Source organism: Antennarius striatus, chromosome 10 (assembly GCF_040054535.1).
Source record: "Antennarius striatus isolate MH-2024 chromosome 10, ASM4005453v1, whole genome shotgun sequence".
Lineage (NCBI taxonomy): Eukaryota > Metazoa > Chordata > Actinopteri > Lophiiformes > Antennariidae > Antennarius > Antennarius striatus.
The window spans coordinates 11,119,934-11,142,500 of NC_090785.1; the positions used below are offsets into that span (position 1 = coordinate 11,119,934).

General features: G+C 41.0%; 6 protein-coding genes across 7 annotated transcripts in view; all 6 read right to left on the bottom strand.

Annotated features, from left to right (window-relative positions):
• The window catches only part of LOC137602779 (protocadherin gamma-A2-like), a 208,616-nt gene that overhangs the window by 167,176 nt on the left and 18,873 nt on the right, over positions 1 to 22,567 (bottom strand). The gene's annotated exons all lie outside the window — the stretch shown is intronic.
• On the bottom strand, positions 688 to 3,286 carry LOC137603147 (putative protocadherin beta-18). The gene is made up of 3 exons (XM_068326387.1): positions 2,907 to 3,286; positions 866 to 1,634; positions 688 to 693 (listed from the first exon to the last, which is right to left on the bottom strand). Exons 1-3 carry the CDS (start codon positions 3,284 to 3,286, stop codon positions 688 to 690), a joined length of 1,155 nt encoding a protein of 384 aa, XP_068182488.1.
• Positions 4,598 to 6,955, bottom strand: LOC137603148 (protocadherin beta-4-like). Its single transcript, XM_068326388.1, has 2 exons — positions 6,672 to 6,955; positions 4,598 to 5,384 (listed from the first exon to the last, which is right to left on the bottom strand). The coding sequence occupies exons 1-2, from the start codon at positions 6,953 to 6,955 to the stop codon at positions 4,598 to 4,600; spliced, it is 1,071 nt and encodes a 356-aa protein (XP_068182489.1).
• LOC137603149 (protocadherin gamma-A10-like) lies at positions 8,277 to 10,844 on the bottom strand. The gene is made up of 2 exons (XM_068326389.1): positions 8,392 to 10,844; positions 8,277 to 8,291 (listed from the first exon to the last, which is right to left on the bottom strand). Exons 1-2 carry the CDS (start codon positions 10,837 to 10,839, stop codon positions 8,277 to 8,279), a joined length of 2,463 nt encoding a protein of 820 aa, XP_068182490.1. The 5' UTR covers positions 10,840 to 10,844.
• Positions 12,000 to 18,551, bottom strand: LOC137603150 (protocadherin beta-4-like). The gene is made up of 4 exons (XM_068326390.1): positions 18,536 to 18,551; positions 14,311 to 14,606; positions 12,271 to 13,026; positions 12,000 to 12,017 (listed from the first exon to the last, which is right to left on the bottom strand). The coding sequence occupies exons 1-4, from the start codon at positions 18,549 to 18,551 to the stop codon at positions 12,000 to 12,002; spliced, it is 1,086 nt and encodes a 361-aa protein (XP_068182491.1).
• Positions 18,763 to 21,688, bottom strand: LOC137602974 (protocadherin gamma-A2). The gene has a single exon (XM_068326124.1). The coding sequence runs from the start codon at positions 21,591 to 21,593 to the stop codon at positions 19,272 to 19,274; it is 2,322 nt and encodes a 773-aa protein (XP_068182225.1). The 5' UTR covers positions 21,594 to 21,688; the 3' UTR covers positions 18,763 to 19,271.

Below are 22,567 nucleotides of genomic sequence, written 5' to 3' on the forward strand. Positions count from 1 at the left end.
TATTTGGTAATGAAAGCAGACTTTTCAGAGAAAGCTTTAGATGTTGTATAATGTCCACTGTAATTAAACTACAATTCAAAAATTACATTGTGAAATGTCAAGTTTAATTCACTCTGAATAGGGTGATAATATGATACACCAGTTCTACGTACAATGGAACCGAAGTTCACTGAGATAAGTAAATAAAGTGGTAAAAAAATTCATCAGAACATTAATGTACTGTAAATTGATAATGTAGTGGTAAAAGATCAACAATAACCTACACTTAATATCTGTGAACTTTGCAGAAAAAGAGAGTTTTCAATGTTTATATTCGGATCATCGAAAATCGGATCATCTTCTTCTAAAAACATCGCAACGGATACGTTTGATTAATGCAATTTTGTCGGTGAATTGATTTCAAGATCTATCGGTTTTATTAATGTAAGATGTAATGTAATGTAATTTTAAAATCAAAAAACAGTGTCAGTGTGGAGGCAGTCAAAATCTGTGTAAATATAGAATTGATGAAGAATATGTTGTTTATGAAAAAACACTTCAGGAATGATGCAACGTGCCTGATTAGATCTACAAAAATCATCGCTCAACCTGCACTTAATAATAAGTTACACTGTCTTCTTATATTTTGTCAATTTTATAATTATATCCTTTCATTATTTCAGGAACGTAAAACTACATTAATTATGATTAAACCTAAAAACATAGAACAGTGAAGATGAACCAATTCAGCACAAGGGACAGTGACACTGACACACAAATAAGTCTTGCTGCATTCGTTGTCAAAAACAGGGGGAAAGCCCGATGAAACCAATAAAAAAAAGAAAAAACAAGTCAATGGGGTAAAAAGAAAGTAGATTTAACTCACCAAAGTAGACATTTGAGAAGAGTTTCCTCTCAGCTCTTTGTCCACCTGTGGTGCATCAGTCCCAGCTCCATCCACACTCACTAAACTTTGACTCATCGGTTGCATGTATTTCAAGTCACTCTTTCTGGAGTCAGTCGTCCTGCACACCTCGTAATTGTACACGTGTGGGAGAGTCCCTGTCCCCAAAGTGTCTGAGTAACGTGGTGGATAATATGGAATGACAGGGAGACTGGAGTGATACAGGATGCGAGACTGTCTCCACCTGTAGATTTTCACCGAGATAATCACCACCAAAGACGTGATGAAGAGGAAGGAAACTACAGCCAAAGCCAACACCAAGTAAAAAGTCAGGTTGTCATTGTACTCCTTGTCGTGTGGAAAGTCAGTGAACTCCGACAGCACTTCAGGGAAGCTGTCCGCCACCACCACGTTAACAATGACTGTAGCTGAACGAGAGGGCTGTCCGTTGTCCTCCACTATAACAGTCAGTCTTTGTTTCACAGCATCTTTATCAGACACTTGGCGGATGCTTCTGATTTCTCCATTCTGTGAGCCCACTTCAAACAGCGCCCTGTCTGTGGCTTTCTGCAGTTTATAGGAGAGCCAGGCATTCTGTCCAGAGTCCACATCAACAGCCACCACTTTGGTCACCAGATAGCCCACATCTGCTGAACGAGGCACCATTTCAGCCACCAGAGAGCCTCCAGTCTGGACTGGGTACAGAACCTGAGGAGGGTTGTCGTTCTGGTCCTGGATCACTATTTTCACACTCACGTTACTACTGAGAGGAGGGGAGCCTCCATCCTGCGCTCTGACGCGGAAGTGGAAATCTTTGATATGTTCGTAGTCAAAAGAGCGCACTGCATGGATGACTCCACTGTCAGCACTGACGGACACATATGAGGAGACTGGAGACCCGTCGAGGTCAGAATCGACCAAAATATATGATAAACGTGCGTTTTGGTTTAAATCAGGATCTTTGGCGCTTACAGTCAGAACAGAAGCACCTGGAGAATTATTTTCAGCAACGAATGCGGTATAAACATTTTGTAAAAACACCGGAGCATTATCATTCACATCAGAGACCTTTAAATTAAAGGTTCTTTTTGTTGAAAGAGGAGGATTTCCAGCATCTGTTGCAACTACAGTGATGTTATATTCTGAAACACTTTCCCGATCTAACGCAGCATCCGATATCAAAGTGTAATAATTTCTTAGATTCGATTTAATTCTAAACGGTACATTTTGTTCTATTCTACAGTTTACTAGTCCGTTATCACCTGAATCCAGATCTTTCACATTAATGATGCCAATGGTTGTACCAGGAGGAGAATCTTCTGACACCGGACTAGTGAATGACATGGCGTTTATTATAGGGGCGTTGTCATTTACGTCAGTTACGTCAATGATGACTTTACTCGAATCCGTCAAACCTCCCTGGTCTTTTGCTTCAATTCTCAGCTCGTATTTTTTATCCTTTTCAAAATCTATTGTGCCTGACACGAACAGTTCCCCGGACTCTCTGTCTATGGACAACAAATCGGCTACATTGCTTTTCGTGTTTGAAAATGAATATGTGATGTAACCATTAGAACCGCTGTCCGCGTCTGTGGCATTTACTGTCAGGATTTTGGTGTCCTTTGCTGCATTCTCGATCACCGTGGCTTTATAAACCGGCTGGCTAAAAACGGGTGCATTGTCATTGGCATCTAAAACCTTTATGTTTATATTAACAGTCCCAGACCTCGGCGGATTACCGCCGTCTACTGCGATAAGCGTTAATGAAAGGTGAGGGATCTTCTCTCTATCCAACTCTCTCTCAAGCACCATTTCTGCATACTTACTGCCGTCTGGATTAGCATGCTGCTTCAAAACGAAATTATTATTTGAGGACAAAACTAAACTCTGCAGACCGTTTGGGCCAACATCGGGATCCTCTGCGCTATCCAGCACAAAACGAGCACCAAGGTTAGCCGATTCGCTTATGTCTAACACAATATCAGATTTCTTAAATACCGGAGGATGATCATTCACGTCTAACACTTCTATCGTGATGTGATGAAGCTCCATGGGGTTTTCTAAAATGATTTCGAAGCTGAAACTGCACGGAGTCACGTCTCCGCAAAGCTGCTCTCGGTCTATTCTCTCATTCACGACTAGAATCCCTTTGTCTGCCTTCAGCTCGGTGTACTGGATGTTTTCTCCGGTCACGATCCGGGCTCGCCCAGAAATTAGTCTTTTTATATCCAAACCAAGATCTTGAGCTACGTTACCGATATGAGAGCCTTTCTTCATCTCCTCTGGTATGGAGTAACGGATCTGGCAAGCGACGATATTAAACGACAAACAGAAGAAGAGAGCTGTTGACAGACGGGCTCCCAAATTCGAACGCCATTTGCAGCGACATTGCTGAAACGCCATGTCAGAAAGAGATATATTCCTAGGAAAGCAAAACAAAAATCCTAAATCCTTCCGTCCGGATTCATTAATATCCTTTATTCCAAGTAGTATATGTTCCCATGAGGTATTCAACAGAAGAAAAGCCGATAAAAGTCGAACAAGCCTTCCCTTTCCGAGATGGATGCTTCTCAACAATGCTGCGAATAAGCCTTCAGTGTGACGTTTAAATAACTGTTCTGCTAGGCAGAGGTGAAGAGTCAACATCATATTCTGTTCAACAGCGTCACTTGGAGTCCAAAATGTGAACACCAAATAGAACAGATTCAAGAAAAACGTTTTCAATTCAAAGATGATAGTGTCCATCAGGAAAATTGAAGCTCCATTTTATATGCACTGATGGAAATATTATAATCATACATTTGTAATGGTGTAAACCGCCCAAATAACGTGACTCGTTATACATTATTATCATTATTATTAATACAATTATATTATTATTATTATTATTATTATTATTATTATTATTATTATTATTATTATTGTTGTTGTTGTTGTTGTTGTTGTTGTTGTAAATGACCCATATTCACTCTGTAAAATAGTTATGTTTTATTTTGAAATGCAATTATATTTTCTGATGTTTCCATTTCCTGTGAAAAAGGAAGTTCAATTTTGAAAGGTCATAACACACGAAACGTCACGAGGTAAAAAAAAGTTAATAGTGTAGAAAAGGCAAGGAGAACGGGGAGAGAAACGAGTAATAAAAAGGTTACACACAAACGAGATATAAACTGTAAAAAGGAGTTTAGCTCCAGTTGAGAGTGGCAACAAGGTATGGTAATTGAATTGATTTGTGCCTGCAAAGTCCATGTTTATTGTACGTATCTTTGATTTTATATTGTAAAAACTTGTATTTGCTAAATAAGCTAATGTGCGGTTGTCTTGTGTGTAATTTCATTTTAGCTCTTACTTTGACCTGTGAACAGAAACCTTCATTAAAAGTCATTAGACCATCAGTCCTCTCTTACACTTATTTCAACCGGTACGCTACAATTTGTATTATTGTTGTTATTATTGTTATTATTACTATTATTATTTGCTTAGTAGCAGTAGTATTGTAATTGTAATACGTTAGTCATAATAATTTGGAATGAGAGAGGGCACTTATTAAACTTTTTGCAAATGAGTTGACAATGACCCGAAAAACGGAGCTGTCCTCACCACAGTGCTGAAATAAAAAAATACACCCATGCATCTGCTCTCAGCACGACTTCACTTAAAGAGCAAATGCATTTACCATAACAGTGGTCGTAAATATATTGGTAGGACAGAAAATCATATGATGCAGCTCACCTCTAGAGGAGAGTCTGGTTCATCCAGGATGCTCTTCTCACTCTGTATCCGCTGCATCGTCCCTGTAGAACTGGGATCCATTATCAACACGTTCTGACTAGCAGCTCTGCCGAACTTACAGTCACTCTTTCTGGAGTCAGTCGTCCTGCACACCTCGTAATTGTACACGTGTGGGAGAGTCCCTGTCCCCACAGTGTCTGAGTAACGTGGTGGATAATATGGAATGACAGGGAGACTGGAGTGATACAGGATGCGAGACTGTCTCCACCTGTAGATTTTCACCGAGATAATCACCACCAAAGACGTGATGAAGAGGAAGGAAACTACAGCCAAAGCCAACACCAAGTAAAAAGTCAGGTTGTCATTGTACTCCTTGTCGTGTGGAAAGTCAGTGAACTCCGACAGCACTTCAGGGAAGCTGTCCGCCACCACCACGTTAACAATGACTGTAGCTGAACGAGAGGGCTGTCCGTTGTCCTCCACTATAACAGTCAGTCTTTGTTTCACAGCATCTTTATCAGACACTTGGCGGATGCTTCTGATTTCTCCATTCTGTGAGCCCACTTCAAACAGCGCCCTGTCTGTGGCTTTCTGCAGTTTATAGGAGAGCCAGGCATTCTGTCCAGAGTCCACATCAACAGCCACCACTTTGGTCACCAGATAGCCCACATCTGCTGAACGAGGCACCATTTCAGCCACCAGAGAGCCTCCAGTCTGGACTGGGTACAGAACCTGAGGAGGGTTGTCGTTCTGGTCCTGGATCACTATTTTCACACTCACGTTACTACTGAGAGGAGGGGAGCCTCCATCCTGCGCTCTGACGACGAAAACCAACGTTTTAATTTGCTCATAGTCAAAAGAGCGCAACGCGTGTATCACTCCGCTTTCTGCATTAACATTAATATATTCGGAAATTGAGGACTCGCCAATTTTTTTGTTTTCTAGAATATATGACAACCGAGCATTTTGGTTTTTATCAGGATCTTTAGCGCTTACAGTCAGAACAGAAGCACCTGGAGAATTATTTTCTGCAACGAAAACGCTGTAAACATTCTGTAAAAACACCGGAGCATTATCATTCACATCAGAGACCTTTAAATTAAAGGTTCTTTTTGTTGACAGAGGAGGAATTCCAGCATCTGTCGCAACTACAGTGATGTTATATTCTGAAACACTTTCCCGATCTAACGCAGCATCCAATATCAAAGTGTAATAATTTCTTAGATTCGATTTAATTTTAAACGGTAAGTTTTGTTCTATTCTACAGTTTACTAGTCCGTTATCACCTGAATCCAGATCCTTCACATTAATGATGCCAATGGTTGTACCAGGAGGAGAATCTTCTGACACCGGACTAGTGAATGACATGGCGTTTATTATAGGGGCGTTGTCATTTACGTCAGTTACGTCAATGATGACTTTACTCGAATCCGTCAAACCTCCCTGGTCTTTTGCGTCGATTCTGACTTCATATTTCTTGTTTTTTTCATAATCAACAGAACCTATTGTTGAAATGGTTCCAGTTTTTTCATCTATACTAAACAGATCACCGATGCCCCCATTTAAATCTGAAAAACAATACGTCACTATGCTGTTAGACCCGAAATCTGCGTCACTGGCGTTAACGGTGGTAACATACGTGTCCCTGGGAGAATTTTCCAGTATTGTACCCTTGTATAGTGATTGATTAAACACGGGTGCATTGTCGTTTACATCGAGAACAGCAATATCTATATTTACAGTCCCCGATCTCTGCGGAGTCCCACCATCTACGGCTATCAGCTTCAGAGAGAGGTGAGGGTTCGTCTCTCTGTCTAAAGGTTTCTGTAACACCATCTCTGCGTATTTCTTTCCGTCTGCATTTGAATTTTGTTTCAGAATAAAATAGTCATTCCCGGTCAACGAATATTCTTTCAGTCCATTTTCACCTACATCTGGGTCTTCAGCACTAGTCAGTGAAAAACGAGAACCAATATTTGCCGATTCGCTTATTTCAAAATTGATTTTACCTCTTTTGAATGACGGTGAATGATCATTTATGTCAATTATTTCAATTGTGATTTGATGGAGCTCCATAGGATTTTCTAAAATCACTTCAAAGCTGAAGCTACACGGCGTCACGTCTCCGCAAAGCTGCTCTCGGTCTATCCTCTCGTTCACGACTAAAATCCCTTTGTCTGCCTTCAGCTCCGTGTGCTGGACGCTCTCTCCCGTCACAATACGGGCCCGGCCCGAACGAAGCCTTTTCAGATCCAAACCAAGATCCTGTGCGACATTACCGATTAGGGAGCCTTTCTTCATTTCCTCTGGGATTGAATATCGGATATGTCCACCGACCATATGGTTGAAAAAGAAAATGAGGAGAACAGAACAAATCCGTCTGCATCCAAATCGCCATTTCGCTCTCCGGGTGTATTCTGCTGCTCCGCAACCCATTGCAAAAAAGAAAAAAAAACCCCCAACAACAACACACGGGAAAACCGACTATAACGCTTCACGTACGGCAGCTCGGGGGGAAAGAAAAAATAAATAAATAATGAAGCAAAACGATGAACCACTTCAAATTATTTTGATGATCGAACAGGATATATCAATTTAAGCAAATCCGTTCTCCTCGAAAGTCACCCTGCAGAATGAACATTGTGTCATGTTCTCCTACAAACCGCTGTGGTAAGGGAGGAGAGAGTCTGCTCATGTTCAGAGATTTTGTTGGATTGATCAACAGCGTCCCTTAGAGTAAAAAAACGGCAACACCATGCAAGATATATTAAGTTCCATAAACTTATACTGTATTTCACTTTGTTAACGTTGTTTCATGGATAGTGAAAACCCCTCAACTGATTAATCTGGAAATAATTCATCTTTAAATTCAAAGTAAGGATTGTTTGTTTCCTGACATATAAAATATGTAATTAGGTAAATAACATCAGTATTGCAATACATGATACAAACTATAGTTACACCATGAAACTTTTAAGTTGAATGAAGCACGGTGAACAAACCCAAATGGAATATAATCAGTGAAAGTCAGATGTCTGTCCAGCAAGAACTAGATAGATAAAAGCTAGATATCACATGATGCATGGAAAAATGGTATAACTATGACGTTGCAAGTGAAGTGAGCACTGAAAATAAACAAAAATAACACTTACTTATGTTATATTATTTTAGATATTATTTTTCCCCCTCATGGGTCTAAATGCAGAATAATGAGCTTTCAAAGTGTCGGAAAAGGGTGGGAAATAGGCAAGAATAAACTACGTACAAAACTGTGGTGAGACCAGCAATGTTGCTTGGTCTAGAGACAGTGTCACTGAGGAAAAGTCAGGAGACAGAGCTGGAGGTAGCAGAGATGAAGATGCTGAGGTTCTCTTTGGGAGTGACCAGGATGGATAGGATCAGGAATGAGTACATCAGAGGGACAGCACATGTTAGAGGTTTTGGAGATAAAGTCAGAGAGTCCAGACTGAGATGGTTTGGACATGTCCAGAGGAGAGATAGTGAATGTTTTGGTAGAAGGATACTGAGTTTTGAAATGCCAGGCAGGAGGCCTAGAGGAAGACCAAAGAGGGGGTTTATGGATGTAGTGAAAGAGAACATGAAGGTAGTTTAGTGTGAGAGAAGAGGATGCAGAAGACAGGGTTAGATGGAGGAAATTGATTCACTGTGGCGATCCCTGAAGGGAGAAGCCGACAGGAGAAGCAGAAGAAACTATGAACGCAAATAAGAACAGGAAAGACGGAGGACGAAAGACATGTTTAAATTATTGAACTAACCTCCAAAGGAGAGTCTGGTTCATCCAGGATGCTCTTCTCACTCTGTATCCGCTGCATCGTCCCTGTAGAACTGGGATCCATTATCAACACGTTCTGACCAGCAGCTCTGCCGAACTTACAGTCACTCTTTCTGGAGTCAGTCGTCCTGCACACCTCGTAATTGTACACGTGTGGGAGAGTCCCTGTCCCCACAGTGTCTGAGTAACGTGGTGGATAATATGGAATGACAGGGAGACTGGAGTGATACAGGATGCGAGACTGTCTCCACCTGTAGATTTTCACCGAGATAATCACCACCAAAGACGTGATGAAGAGGAAGGAAACTACAGCCAAAGCCAACACCAAGTAAAAAGTCAGGTTGTCATTGTACTCCTTGTCGTGTGGAAAGTCAGTGAACTCCGACAGCACTTCAGGGAAGCTGTCCGCCACCACCACGTTAACAATGACTGTAGCTGAACGAGAGGGCTGTCCGTTGTCCTCCACTATAACAGTCAGTCTTTGTTTCACAGCATCTTTATCAGACACTTGGCGGATGCTTCTGATTTCTCCATTCTGTGAGCCCACTTCAAACAGCGCCCTGTCTGTGGCTTTCTGCAGTTTATAGGAGAGCCAGGCATTCTGTCCAGAGTCCACATCAACAGCCACCACTTTGGTCACCAGATAGCCCACATCTGCTGAACGAGGCACCATTTCAGCCACCAGAGAGCCTCCAGTCTGGACTGGGTACAGAACCTGAGGAGGGTTGTCGTTCTGGTCCTGGATCACTATTTTCACACTCACGTTACTACTGAGAGGAGGGGAGCCTCCATCCTGAGCTTTGACAACCACCATAAGTTGTTTAATTTGCTCATAATCGAAAGAACGAACTGCACTAACAACCCCAGTTTCAGAGTTTAAGGACACATACGTGGAAACTGCACTACCACTGACCTGAGAGTCCTCCAGAAGATAGGAGATTCTGGCATTTTGTTTCCAATCAGAGTCTCTTGCGCTGACAGTAAATATAGAAGTTCCAGGGGAATTATTCTCAGTGATGTATGCGGAATAAGTGTTCTTATCAAACACTGGAGCGTTGTCATTTACGTCAGAAATTTTCAGGTTTAATTTTGCTGAGCTAGAAAGAGGAGGGGAGCCCAAATCTGTAGCTGTAATTGTGATGTTATATTCTGAGATGGATTCTCTATCAAAATGCTGATCTGAGATCAAATTGTAATAGTTTGTTAGAGGCGATTCGATTTTAAAAGGTCCTTTTCCATCTATAGAACACTTTATCTGCCCATTATTCTCAGAATCTATGTCTTTAATATTCAGAATAGCTATTGTTGATCCAGAGGGCGCATCCTCAGACACAGGACTGGAAAACGACATGATATTTATGACAGGAGCATTATCATTTATATCAAGAACATCAAATACTACTTTACTTGTCCCCGTAAAGCCACCTTGATCCTTTGCCTCAACCCTCACTTCGTATTTTTTGTTCTTCTCATAATCTATTTGACCAGAAACAGAAATCGTTCCAGTGATTCCATCAATACTGAACACATCAGCTGCGTTTCCTTTCATTTTCGACAAGCTATAAGTAATGAAGCCATTTGAACCGCTGTCAGCGTCGGTAGCATTTACTGTGATCACAGCAGTGCCCCTCATTGTGTTCTCCGGCACTGCCGTTTTATACAACGACTGATTAAATACGGGAGCGTTGTCGTTGGCATCTAACACGGTGACATCTATATTCACTGTTCCAGATCTCTGAGGAGTTCCTCCATCGACTGCGATCAGTTTCAGAGATAAATGTGGATGTCGCTCTCTGTCTAAAGGTTTCTGCAGCACCATCTCTACGTATTTGCTTCCGTCTGGATTTGCGTGCTGTCTCAGAACGAAATTTTCGTTTGGTGATAAAATATAATCTTTCAACGCATTCTGCCCCACATCTAGATCCTCTGCACTCTGTAGAGGAAACTGTCCACCAAGCAGAGCTGCCTCGCCGATTTCTAGGTGAATAGCTTTTTCTTTATTCATAAACACTGGAGCATGATCATTAATATCTAAAACCTCAACAGTTATTCTATGGAGTTCCATCGGATTTTCTAAAATCACCTCAAAGCTGAAGCTGCATGGCGTCACATCCCCACAAAGCTGCTCTCGGTCTATTCTGTCATTCACCACCAGAATCCCTTTGTCTGTCTTCAGCTCCGTGTACTGGATGTTTTCTCCGTTAACGATGCGGGCCCGCCCTGACCGGAGCCTCCTTAGATCCAGACCCAGATCCTGCGCTACATTTCCAATAACAGAACCTTTCTTCATCTCCTCTGGAATAGAATAACGAATCTGACCACCTACCATGTTAACACAATGAATCAGTACGAGCAGTCCGATTTGTCGGCGAAATCCAGAAATAAGAGACCATTGTGTGGCCTGATCCGTACGCCATAGACGAGCAACCATCGTGCTGACAAAAATTGAAGAAAAAAATAAATCTAGTCGATATCCAGGTAATAACTGATGTGATTTTTATTCGGTGGTTAGATGTTGATGTCTGCAGTAATTATATCCTGATCGGTGTGAGAATGGTGGTCCGACTCCTCGATTCAAACACTGAAAGCATTCTTCACAGTGCAGACAGGCAGATAGGGACTGAATGACGACACCGAGGTGGAAATATTTCATTGACCAACAGCGTCCCTCAGAGTCTAAACGATGAAAATGAAGCATAATCCGTACTGCACCATTATTCTTATGCATGAGAAAAATAATACTACAGCTCTGGAAAACACCCTGGATTGGTTGGAAATAAACGGCTTTTTTAAGATCAATACAAATCAAAACACGATTACGATTCCGTAATTAATTCTTTATACAAGCAAAACATCAAGTCAAAATAAGAGAAACCAAAACCTCTTTCTGAAGGAAACAATCACGCTCAGGAATTTTAGAGTGACACGTCAAGAAACATCCGCGTCCCGATATACATTGATAGGAATTAAAACGGAAATAATGAAATAACTATGTCGAAATACAATCCATATTTTAACTTTACAATATTATAATGACACTACGCTGGAACATGTCATAAAGCTTTGCAGAATGAGTGACGTATAGTGATTAAAATGTCCTCCTAAAATAAGTTACTTTCCAAAATAGTCTATATTAAGAAAAGTTCAACGACTAAATGTGGTACAACTACAGAGAGAAGCAAAATAACATTTATAGATTAGAAGGAATTAGACTAATGAAATATTTCAGTTAAGCGGTAGAGAGGCTCAGTCATATTTGTCGTGTATGCAGACAAGGATGACAACTTCGGACTACTTTAGCGAGTTTTCATGAACACATCCAGCTTTAACAATTAACTATCACGAACTGACCAACTCCCGCTCAGAACTCACCTTTCACACTCACACGCCCCTTCTCAAGTCTCGCGATATGCAGAACCACACACAACCGAACACACACACACACACACACACACACACACACACACACACACACACACACACACACACACACACACACACACACACACACACACACACACACACACACACACAACAGTGCACAGGGGACATCACACTACTGTGTAATATATATCTGTTATTATCGCAATATCACAAAGTGTTGATAACCTGAGATGGTTAACAGAAAATTTGTGTTTAAAAGTTTTGGATTTGTTAAAAAAATATTTAGTATTTTTCAAAGAAACACATAAAAAGGCAGATAATTACATTGGACTGGCAGCGAAAACAGAGAATATCAGTTTTTCCTACTCCCAATATTTCAGCAGAGGCAGTATCTCAATCAAGTCAGATGAATTGGGACACTGACCATGGTGCTGAAATTATCTGCGATAAATTAAGCTATATGAAGGATCCAACTCACCTCTAGAGGAGAGTCTGGTTCATCCAGGATGCTCTTCTCACTCTGTATCCGCTGCATCGTCCCTGTAGAACTGGGATCCATTATCAACACGTTCTGACTAGCAGCTCTGCCGAACTTACAGTCACTCTTTCTGGAGTCAGTCGTCCTGCACACCTCGTAATTGTACACGTGTGGGAGAGTCCCTGTCCCCACAGTGTCTGAGTAACGTGGTGGATAATATGGAATGACAGGGAGACTGGAGTGATACAGGATTCGAGACTGTCTCCACCTGTAGATTTTCACCGAGATAATCACCACCAGAGACGTGATGAAGAGGAAGGAAACTACAGCCAAAGCCAACACCAAGTAAAAAGTCAGGTTGTCATTGTACTCCTTGTCGTGTGGAAAGTCAGTGAACTCCGACAGCACTTCAGGGAAGCTGTCCGCCACCACCACGTTAACAATGACTGTAGCTGAACGAGAGGGCTGTCCGTTGTCCTCCACTATAACAGTCAGTCTTTGTTTCACAGCATCTTTATCAGACACTTGGCGGATGCTTCTGATTTCTCCATTCTGTGAGCCCACTTCAAACAGCGCCCTGTCTGTGGCTTTCTGCAGTTTATAGGAGAGCCAGGCATTCTGTCCAGAGTCCACATCAACAGCCACCACTTTGGTCACCAGATAGCCCACATCTGCTGAACGAGGCACCATTTCAGCCACCAGAGAGCCTCCAGTCTGGACTGGGTACAGAACCTGAGGAGGGTTGTCGTTCTGGTCCTGGATCACTATTTTCACACTCACGTTACTACTGAGAGGAGGGGAGCCTCCATCCTGTGCTTTTACAACAAAAGCCAACTGTTTGATCTGTTCATAATCAAAGGAGCGTACTGCGTGTACTTCTCCGCTTTCTGCATTGACAGAAACATACTCTGAAACTGGAGATCCACTGATCTCACAGTCGTCCAGAATATACGAAACACGGGCATTCTGGTTTTCATCAGGGTCGTTACAATTGACACGTAATATAGACGCACCTGGCGAGTTATTTTCTGGGATAGAGGCACTGTAAGAGCTCTTTGGAAATATCGGAGCATTATCATTTACATCGGAGACTTTAAGGTAAAACGTTCTTTTCGTTGATAGCGGAGGAGACCCTGCGTCAGAGGCTATCACAGTGATGTTACATTCTGACAGAGTTTCACGGTCTAATGCAGCATCAGTCATCAACACATAATAATTCCTCACATTAGATTTAATTTTGAAAGGGATATTGCCTTCAATCATGCATGTTACTTGTCCATTTTCACCGGAGTCCGTATCTTTAACATTAATTATTCCAATGGTGGTACCAGCAGGCGAATCCTCTGACACAGGACTAGTAAACGACATAACATTTATTACTGGAGCATTATCGTTTACATCAATAACCTCTATTTCAACTTTGCTGGAATCTGTCAGACCACCTTGATCCTTAGCTTCAACCCTAATCTCTATTTTTTTGTCTTTTTCAAAGTCTATTTCATTTGCTACAGATATTCTACCAGTGAGTTCATCTATTTCAAACAAATCAGAAATCCCTGCTTTAGACTTTATAATTGAATACGTCACTCTTCCGTTTGAAGGACTATCTATGTCGCTTGCATTCACAGTTAGAATGAATGAGCCTTTTGGTGTATTCTCAATCAACGCAGCCCTGTAAACCGATTGATTAAAGATAGGAGCATTGTCATTGGCATCTAGAATATTTACATATATATTTACCGTACCGGATCTCTGAGGATTCCCACCGTCCACAGCCAACAGTTTTAGAGTCAGGCGTGGCTGTGTTTCTCTGTCTAAGGGTTTTTGTAAAACCATCTCTGCATATTTACTGCCGTCCGGATTAACATGCTGCTTCAAAACGAAATTGTCGTTTGGAGTTAGAATGTAGTTTTGCAGTCCATTTCCCCCGACATCGGTATCATCCGCGCTCTCTAAAACAAAACGGGATCCGAGGGTTGCAGATTCGCTTATTTCAAATTCCAAGTAGCTATTCTGGAAAGTGGGAGCGTTGTCGTTTACATCTAATACTTCAATTGTCACAGGGTGTAACTCCATTGGATTTTCCAACAAAATCTCAAAAGCAAAACTACACGGAGTCAGATGTCCACAGAGCTGCTCCCGGTCGATCCTGTCATTCACAATCAGAGTTCCTTTGTCTGTCTTCAGCTCCGTGTACTGGATGTTTTCTCCAGTCACGATACGGGCCCGGCCAGAACGCAGCCTTGTTATATCCAAACCAAGGTCTTGAGCGACGTTACCAACAATGGATCCTTTCTTCATCTCCTCTGGAATCGAATATCGGATTTGTGCCCGAGCTTGTCCGAGAAAAATAAAATGGAACATAAAGAGATACAACGCGCCTTTCGATCGCCATCTTACGCCTCTGTCTCGACGATGCATCTTAAATTCCATGTGGAAAAACGGGATCGAGCAAGCTGAACAAAGAAATCGGTATTTTAGCTCTTTGAGGAGGAAAACAACTGAAATTGAGGAAATGGTGCATAAAGCGTAAATCGAGTGTTACCCGATGAGCTCCAGCCCGTTTGAGACACAGATCATGTCCGCTCCATAAACGCAGTAATAGGGAGGGACGAGTGCAGCCTCATACAGTTCTCTAGAAATGGTTTACCAGACAACAGCGTCACTTGGAGGATAAAAATTATAATCTGTATACGACTCATCCAAATGTGTGTGTGTGTGTGTGTGTGTGTGTGTGTGATGAATATATACATATATAACTACTGCATATTGTTAATATACAATAATAGTAATCAGAATTATTATTATTATTATTAGTAGTATTATTATTATTACTACTACTATTATTATTACTTATTATGATTATTTTGTTATTAATATGATAATAACACTAATAATAATAATAATAATAATAATAATAATAATAATAATAATAATAATAATAATAATAATAATAATAATAATAATAATAATAATAATAACAACAACAATAACAATAACAATAACAATAACAATAATAATAATAATAAATATTATTATTATTAGTAGTAGTAGTAGTAGTAGTTGTAGTAACCGAGTAGTTGAATTGTGAAAAGAAATTGAATGCTCACAACGAATTTCAGCACCATCAGCACCATGGATAGCGAAGCAGGGTCCTTCCATTTAAAACAACATAACTTACAGACACCATTGCAGTGATAATGAATGACATCAGCATAAATCTTAACTTTCTGTCAGCATTAGTTATCTCCTATTTAATCATTTTACTCCAAGGATCCTTTCGTTTGAACATTTATTTCGTAATTTGGAGAAACCTCGTCTTGGCTATAACCGGTGGGGCTAACTTCTCCTGTCTATGGATTTATTTGAAAAGGACAGGAGGATTTTTCTCCCAAAGGAGTGAAATAATATGACGTTAGGGTTGTAGTCTTGGTCAATATCAGGGCCACTCACTCGACCAATGACTATACAAAGGAAAATACTTTCCAATACATGTTGTTTATATTCGGAATGCGCGAACGGGGGTGTTTTCGTTTGCTTCCCGCCGTTAATATGAGTGAAAATTCGCTTCGCCTCTCGCGTCCCACACCGCGCTGAAGCATCTTTCAAAAAACCCCTTCCTCATCTCCGGTAACCGCAACTACAACGAATAGAAGGAAAATGGAGAGTCTCCTATACAATCAGGCGCCATTGCTCTGAATAGAAAGGAAATTTTCGCCCAGTGAATAACCGCTCCACAATCGTACAACGATAAGTAAAAAATGACCGTAGTATCTCGTTAAAGAAAGGAACAAATTGATAATATGCTTTAGTCAAATCCAAACAACATCATCACCCAAACACAAGTCGGATTCTGTGATTAAACTGATGTTGGAGACGTAGTGTTCATCGGGAACAGCACCACCCTCAGATAGAAAATACAACAAATGGAGAGAGAGTGGGGGGGGGGTACAGATAGATAGATAGATAGATAGATAGATAGATAGATAGATAGATAGATAGATAGATAGATAGATAGATAGATAGATAGATAGATAGATAGATAGATAGATAGATAGATAGATAGATAGATAGATAGATAGATAGATAGATAGATAGATAGATAGATAGATAGATAGATAATGTATTTGCTCTTGATCCAATCTGATGGATAAATGCAGTGACCTACATTTGAGCAGGAGAATCTACCACAACAACCATTAATATTAAGACATGCTAAAACTAACACATGTTGTCTATGCAGCACACAGATGTTTGCACATGAACAAGGGCATGCTTTTTAAAAAATATGTCGAAATCCACTGATCCCTCTTCAATATGCACAAAATATTGGTTGGTCCAACAGCAGAACACGATATTCTGCACATCATCATTATGCATTATTCAGGGAATTACTGCACAGCTGCAGTCAGATTTGTAATATTTATGTGGTGCAAAGCCCAGAATAGAAGCATGAAGCACACACAAATAAAAACAATGCAGCTGCATGAATGCTGACTAAAATTTCAGACACCAATTGATACAAAAATGTGCCCAATATTTGGGAATATTTTACTTTTGAATATCCATAATGTTAGGTTTGTCAGTTAGTTGTAATAGTTTTGTTTGTTTTTTTATTGTGAGAGAGATGTAGAAATACAGAGCCAGGGAAAACAAATAGATGTAGGTCAGCTGTGGCTATATTGACTTTTTGGAACTGACCATAGTGTTGATGAAGCGGTAATACCATGATGAGAATTTCATATGAATTAATGTATTGTGTGAAAAAAAGGGAAAAGGTAACAATTATCTTACCTGCTGGATCGAAATGGACATTGCGTTCCCAGGGTTCACATAGAAAAGAGAAAAAGAGTGGACAGTCAAGAACACAACTAGTACAAATCCAAGAAGAAGTGAACATCTTATCAAAATGTTTTACATTCAAATCTTGGATGAATGATGAATTAATAAAGTTTTGATCTTGTGATATACTAAACACTGATGTGTTACACAGGAGTAAACACTAATACAATTCTCTATATGGGAACTTTCACATTTGTATTAAATCAAAATTCCAACCAAATATGCTGTTCTGCTCCGGTTTTTGAGCTTATTCCACATTGTTAACAAACCAAATATGTAGCCATATTTTCATGTTTTATTTGTGTTCAAAAAACAAATTTACAAGTTAGCAGTGTTTTATCACAAAACCTGTCACATGGGATTAGAACTGTTTTAGATTACATCTCAGATAAATTTGAGAGATTTTACTTGGACAGCGCTTGCCTTATAATTGAACCCCTCATCCTGTAGTTTCAGTATTAACGGAAGAATGTACTTCAGAATATGAAGTCACACCGTGATATTAAGAGACTAATAAAACATTTTCTGAATTTTAAAGAACAATAAAAACAATTCATGTTGACAGAGGTATAAGGATGATAAAGTGATACTAAAACAAATATACCCTGTGCATGGGCTCTTTCTATAAGAGATGACAAAAAATGTATATCTTTCAAATTACGTGATGGGGAGGTGATTAAATGTAGTCCTACTGCTAACTTAAATGCTCTTAATTAACCCCCACTCTTAATTAGCCCCCACCCCCAAATCTTCTTCTAAAACTGAAATTAGGAGCAGAAGAGAGACAGCAGATGAAAAACCTAGACACGTGCATTCATTTGATGATAAAACGTATCCGCTTCACTGCCATAACATAGTTACTGTTTATTTCAGAGTACTGCAGAAGAGGATTAGACCAATAGTCACACCTGGATTTCAGAAAAACAATTTCCTTTTCGTCCCGGTCACAGAACACTGGACCAGCTCTACTCTGCCTGAGGGTTAGTGGGAGTTTGTCCAATCTGTCCATATGTGTTTTGTGGATCTGGAGAAGGCATTTGACTGTAACCCTTATGGTATCTTCTGGGGAGTGCTTTGGGAGGGTGGGGTTTGGAGCCCTTTGCTGAGGGCTGTCTGATCCCTGTGTGACCGCAGCTGAAGTCTGATGTGCATTGCCGGCAATAAGTCAGACTTGTTCCAGGTGCATATCGTACTTCCGCAGGGCTGCCCGCTATCAGCGGTTTTGTTCATAACCTTGTTCCTAACCATGTTCCTCAACTGGAAAAAGGTGGTCTGCCCTCTCCAGGAAGATTTGGCCCAAGTGGAGGAGTTCAAGTATCTTTGGGTGTTATATACAAATAAGAAAAAGAGGGGACATGGGATTGGCAGATTGATCGAGTCGAAAGACAAAACTCTCAATTTACCGGTCAATGTATGTCCCTACTTTCCTCTATAGTCATGATCTTTGTGTTTGTGTGTGTGTGTGTGTGTGTGTGTGTGCGTGCGTGCGTGCGTGTGTGTGTGTGTATCTTGAGTGATAACTGAAGTCATTCACCAGATCTGGGCTGATCAAAAATCAAAACGCAGACTTCAAAAACAGTTTTATTTTTTTATCAGCTCACATTCACAGTCTGCTGGCAAGGTAAAGCTTTTAATTTGATGGAGTAATATTCAAAATCAAGCGTTATTTTGTGAAATATATTTTGGGATTAAGGAACTTAAACTTGCTGGACATAAAAAAAATGATGATATATAATATTTTCATATAAAATGTAAAAAGATAATGACAAGCAATGGACGAAACTACTGCTTATGCTTAAGGAGGTCAGAAACTGCTACTATTTGTGTCAAAATAAATTTGCATACTGTACAATTAAACTATTTCAGAATTGCTGCACACGTTTGTAGCCTCTGAAAAAAACAAGCACACATAAAACAGATACTATTTTCGAAAGAAGATGACAAGATGAATGGTTGAGACACAATAATATTGATGTATTGACAGCAATGTTCATGCATAATCATGTCGGTAGAAAAAGATTCCCATTGTGAACACAAACAACCACAATATTCATTTCATATAACGAACGTGACAAAAGTGCAATATTTCACATCGGGTATAGTTAAATTCATACAATGGATTATTTCACAATAAATGTACAAAATACCACGGTCAGCTCTCATGGGAATACGTAACAGGGGTGTGGTGCACCTGCCCTCACCTTCATAGCTCTATCTGCACTAGTGCGCCTTAGGGCGCTTTTCTGATAGGCGGCACTTCTTTTCTTTAGTGTGTCAGTGTCTGTGTTTGAACCGAACCGAAAATCACCTCTCCATGACCCAGTTGTTAAGAAGGAATCAAACCGGTCATCGTTCAGTAGAGTGCCACAACGGCTAAAATCTGTGAAAGTAGAGGGGCAGTAGGCCGGGGGGAAAACTGGGAGAGCAGTGGAAGGGGAGCGGTGGACATAACTACATCGGCAGAAGTTAAAATAAATCATTCCACTTATTAAGAGGATGAATAGAGAGGTGACAGCTGCCAAGGCCATCATCAAATAGAGCGTAATGTTATCCCTGTCCTGTGTTTCATCTGAAAACTCAAAGAGTTCGTTTAAAACAGGCAGTCCGTCTCCAATTGCAATGCTGACAGTAACAGTAGCGGAAAGAGATTCAGGCCCATTGTCAGTCACTAAAACGGAAACAGTTTGTTTTGGTTCATCATCCTCCTCGAAAGGTCGCACAGTTCTGATTTCGCCTGTATGCAGACCGATCACAAAAAGATTGGGCCTCGATTCTTTGATTATTCTGTAGGACAGCCAGGCGTTATGACCAGAGTCCGCGTCCACAGCTACCACCTTAGTGACCAGGTATCCTCTCGGCGCTTCAGCAGGCACTATTTCTTCAGCTGTGAACCCGTTGCTTTGAACAGGATACAGGACAACAGGTGCATTGTCATTTTGATCCTGGATGAAAACATTTACAATACAGGTGCTGGAGAGGGAAGGTTCGCCTCCATCTTGAGCTGTCACTTTAATTTGGGAGTGAACTGACAGCTCATAATCCAAGAGACGCGATGTAAAGAGCTCCCCTGTTTCTGGGTTGATGGTAAGGAAAGGGGTTGTTTCTGAGTTTGCATCTCCCAATATCTCATACAGTATTTTCGCATTAGTCCCATCGTCAATGTCCTCTGCTTTCACTTTCATCACAAACGTGCCAGTGGGTTGATTTTCCAAGATATTGGCAACGTACTCCCTTTGCGTAAATGTTGGGGAGTTGTCATTTATATCACTAACCACTATTACAAGCACTTTCTTACTGGAGAGCGCGGGGGATCCCGCATCAAAAGCAGTAACTGTGATGTTGTACTCGGGCTGAAATTCTCTGTCGAGCATCTCGTCAGTCACAAGCATGTAATAGTTTTTGACATTTGACACAAATTTGAATGGGACATTGTTCGACACTGTACACGTGACGTGCCCACTGCTACCAGTGTCCAGATCATAAACGTTTATCAGAGCAACCATCGTTCCTGGTTTAGAGTCTTCAGCCACATTAGTAGAAGCTGACTTTATCTCTATCACTGGCTTATTGTCATTTACGTCAGTCACGTCGATTATAAGTTTACAGTGGGAGGCCTGACCTCCTCCATCTTTAGCCTGAACATCCAGCTCATGTGTGCTAACGTCTTCATAGTCCATAACCCCTGCCACCCGTACCTCTCCAGTCAAAGCATCGATTTCAATAACTCCCCCCATCTTGTCTGACAGATGACTAAATGAGTATGATATCTCTCCATAAACACCAACATCCGAGTCTGTTGCATTCAGTGTCGCAATGATGGTTCCTTTGGGTGAATTCTCCGGCACAGAGGCTTTGTAAACTCGTTGGCTAAAAACTGGGACATTGTCATTGGCATCCAAAACACGTATATGGATAGCAGCTGTTCCTGATCTGAATGGACTTCCCCCGTCAATTCCAATTATCTTCAGTACATGTTCAGCTTGTGCTTCCCGGTCCAAGGGTTTTTTAAGAACTAGTTCAGGATAAGCATTGCCGTTTATTTGGGTGCTCATTTCCAGTGAAAAGTGATCATTGTGGCTCAGTTTATATTCACGCATTGAATTCGTTCCCAAATCAGGGTCATGCGCGCTCTCCAACGGAAAGCGTCTCCCCAGAACAGTGGATTCGACTAAATCTAATTTTATCTGGTCTGCAGCGAACGCCGGGCTGTTGTCATTTATATCAGAAATATCCAACACTATGCTGAATGCTTGCAGGGGGTCTTCGAGTAAGAGCTGATACTGTAGGGTGCAGACAGTGGTTTGCGCGCAGAGGTCTTCTCGATCTATTCGTTGGCTGATCAAAAGGTTGCCTGACGCAGTGTCCAGTTCACACAGCTGGCGGGTTCCCTCTGCAACAACACGGGCTCGCCGAGCATCGAAGTCCCTTACTCCCAAACGCAGGTCCCGCGCAACATTCCCGATAACCGAACCCCTCTGCATCTCCTCTGGAAGGACGTAACGGACTTCTCCAGACGAAACGCCAAGGAGGATGAACAGCGAAAAACACAGCGACCATTTTAACTTTAAGCGTTGTATTAAATAGGATTTCGAAAACAGATGCAACGTCGACATGACGGCTGAATTAAACATCAAACCATCGACTGAAAATGCTGCTATAATCTAACGATTCCCGTCGTCTCCAGCCCTGTTAATCATGCTCTATTAGGAAAGCTGTCGGATTGGATTCGTCTTTCACTGTTCCCATTTCACCAATACCCTCCTCTCTCTCCCCCTCCTCTCTCTCTCTCTCTCTCTCTCACACACACACACACACACACACACACACACACACACACACACACACACACACACACACACACACACACACACACACACACACACACACACACACACACACACACACAATCTACTAATCCCACTCATGCACATCCATACCAAACACGAATGCGCATGCCTACGCAGCACAAACCCAATACTCCAGTTCCACTGGCATAGATATACGACACAGAATTCATGAGTCAGACATTATTAAAGAGCGTCTCCAAGAGACTGGGATGATAACTGCAACCATGACCAGTAATAACATCTGGAACAGGAAATAATCAAACACGGTCCTTCCCGAATCACGTAAGTGTGTATGTAGCATATTATTAAAATAATATTTTCTTTTAAGATGCTGATTTGAAGCTTGATTCACAGTCTTCATGTAATGCATACAGCTGATCACACCACCAATGTAAACAACATAGGAACAATGACACAACACGACAGATACAGACTGTTAAAGCATTCCAGGTCTAAATGTCTATGTATTATTCTTATAAACTGTTCATTACAGTGAAACATAAAATTTGTGCAATAACACGTCACCCCTCAATGAAGCGTTTGAGGGGATATACAGCAGAGACACACATTTACATCAATACATTTATTGAAAAATAAAATCCAAATAC

What these genes read in the sequence shown, in the direction of transcription:
- LOC137603150 (XM_068326390.1), bottom strand. An exon ending in TGACAATTGAAGTATTAGAT is followed by an intron (nt 13,027 to 14,310) that starts GTAAACGACAAC and finishes ATAGTGATCCAG; the next exon opens with GACCAGAACGACAACCCTCC.
- LOC137603149 (XM_068326389.1), bottom strand. Translation starts at nt 10,839, where the DNA reads ATGGTTGCTCGTCTATGGCGTACGGATCAGGCCACACAATGGTCTCTT.
- LOC137602974 (XM_068326124.1), bottom strand. Translation starts at nt 21,593, where the DNA reads ATGCAGAGGGGTTCGGTTATCGGGAATGTTGCGCGGGACCTGCGTTTG.
- LOC137603147 (XM_068326387.1), bottom strand. Translation starts at nt 3,286, where the DNA reads ATGGCGTTTCAGCAATGTCGCTGCAAATGGCGTTCGAATTTGGGAGCC. An exon ending in CATCACATCACGATAGAAGT is followed by an intron (nt 1,635 to 2,906) that starts GTTAGACGTGAA and finishes TAGTAACGTGAG; the next exon opens with TGTGAAAATAGTGATCCAGG.
- LOC137603148 (XM_068326388.1), bottom strand. Translation starts at nt 6,955, where the DNA reads ATGGTCGGTGGACATATCCGATATTCAATCCCAGAGGAAATGAAGAAA. An exon ending in ATGGAGCTCCATCAAATCAC is followed by an intron (nt 5,385 to 6,671) that starts AATTGAAATAAT and finishes CGTGAGTGTGAA; the next exon opens with AATAGTGATCCAGGACCAGA.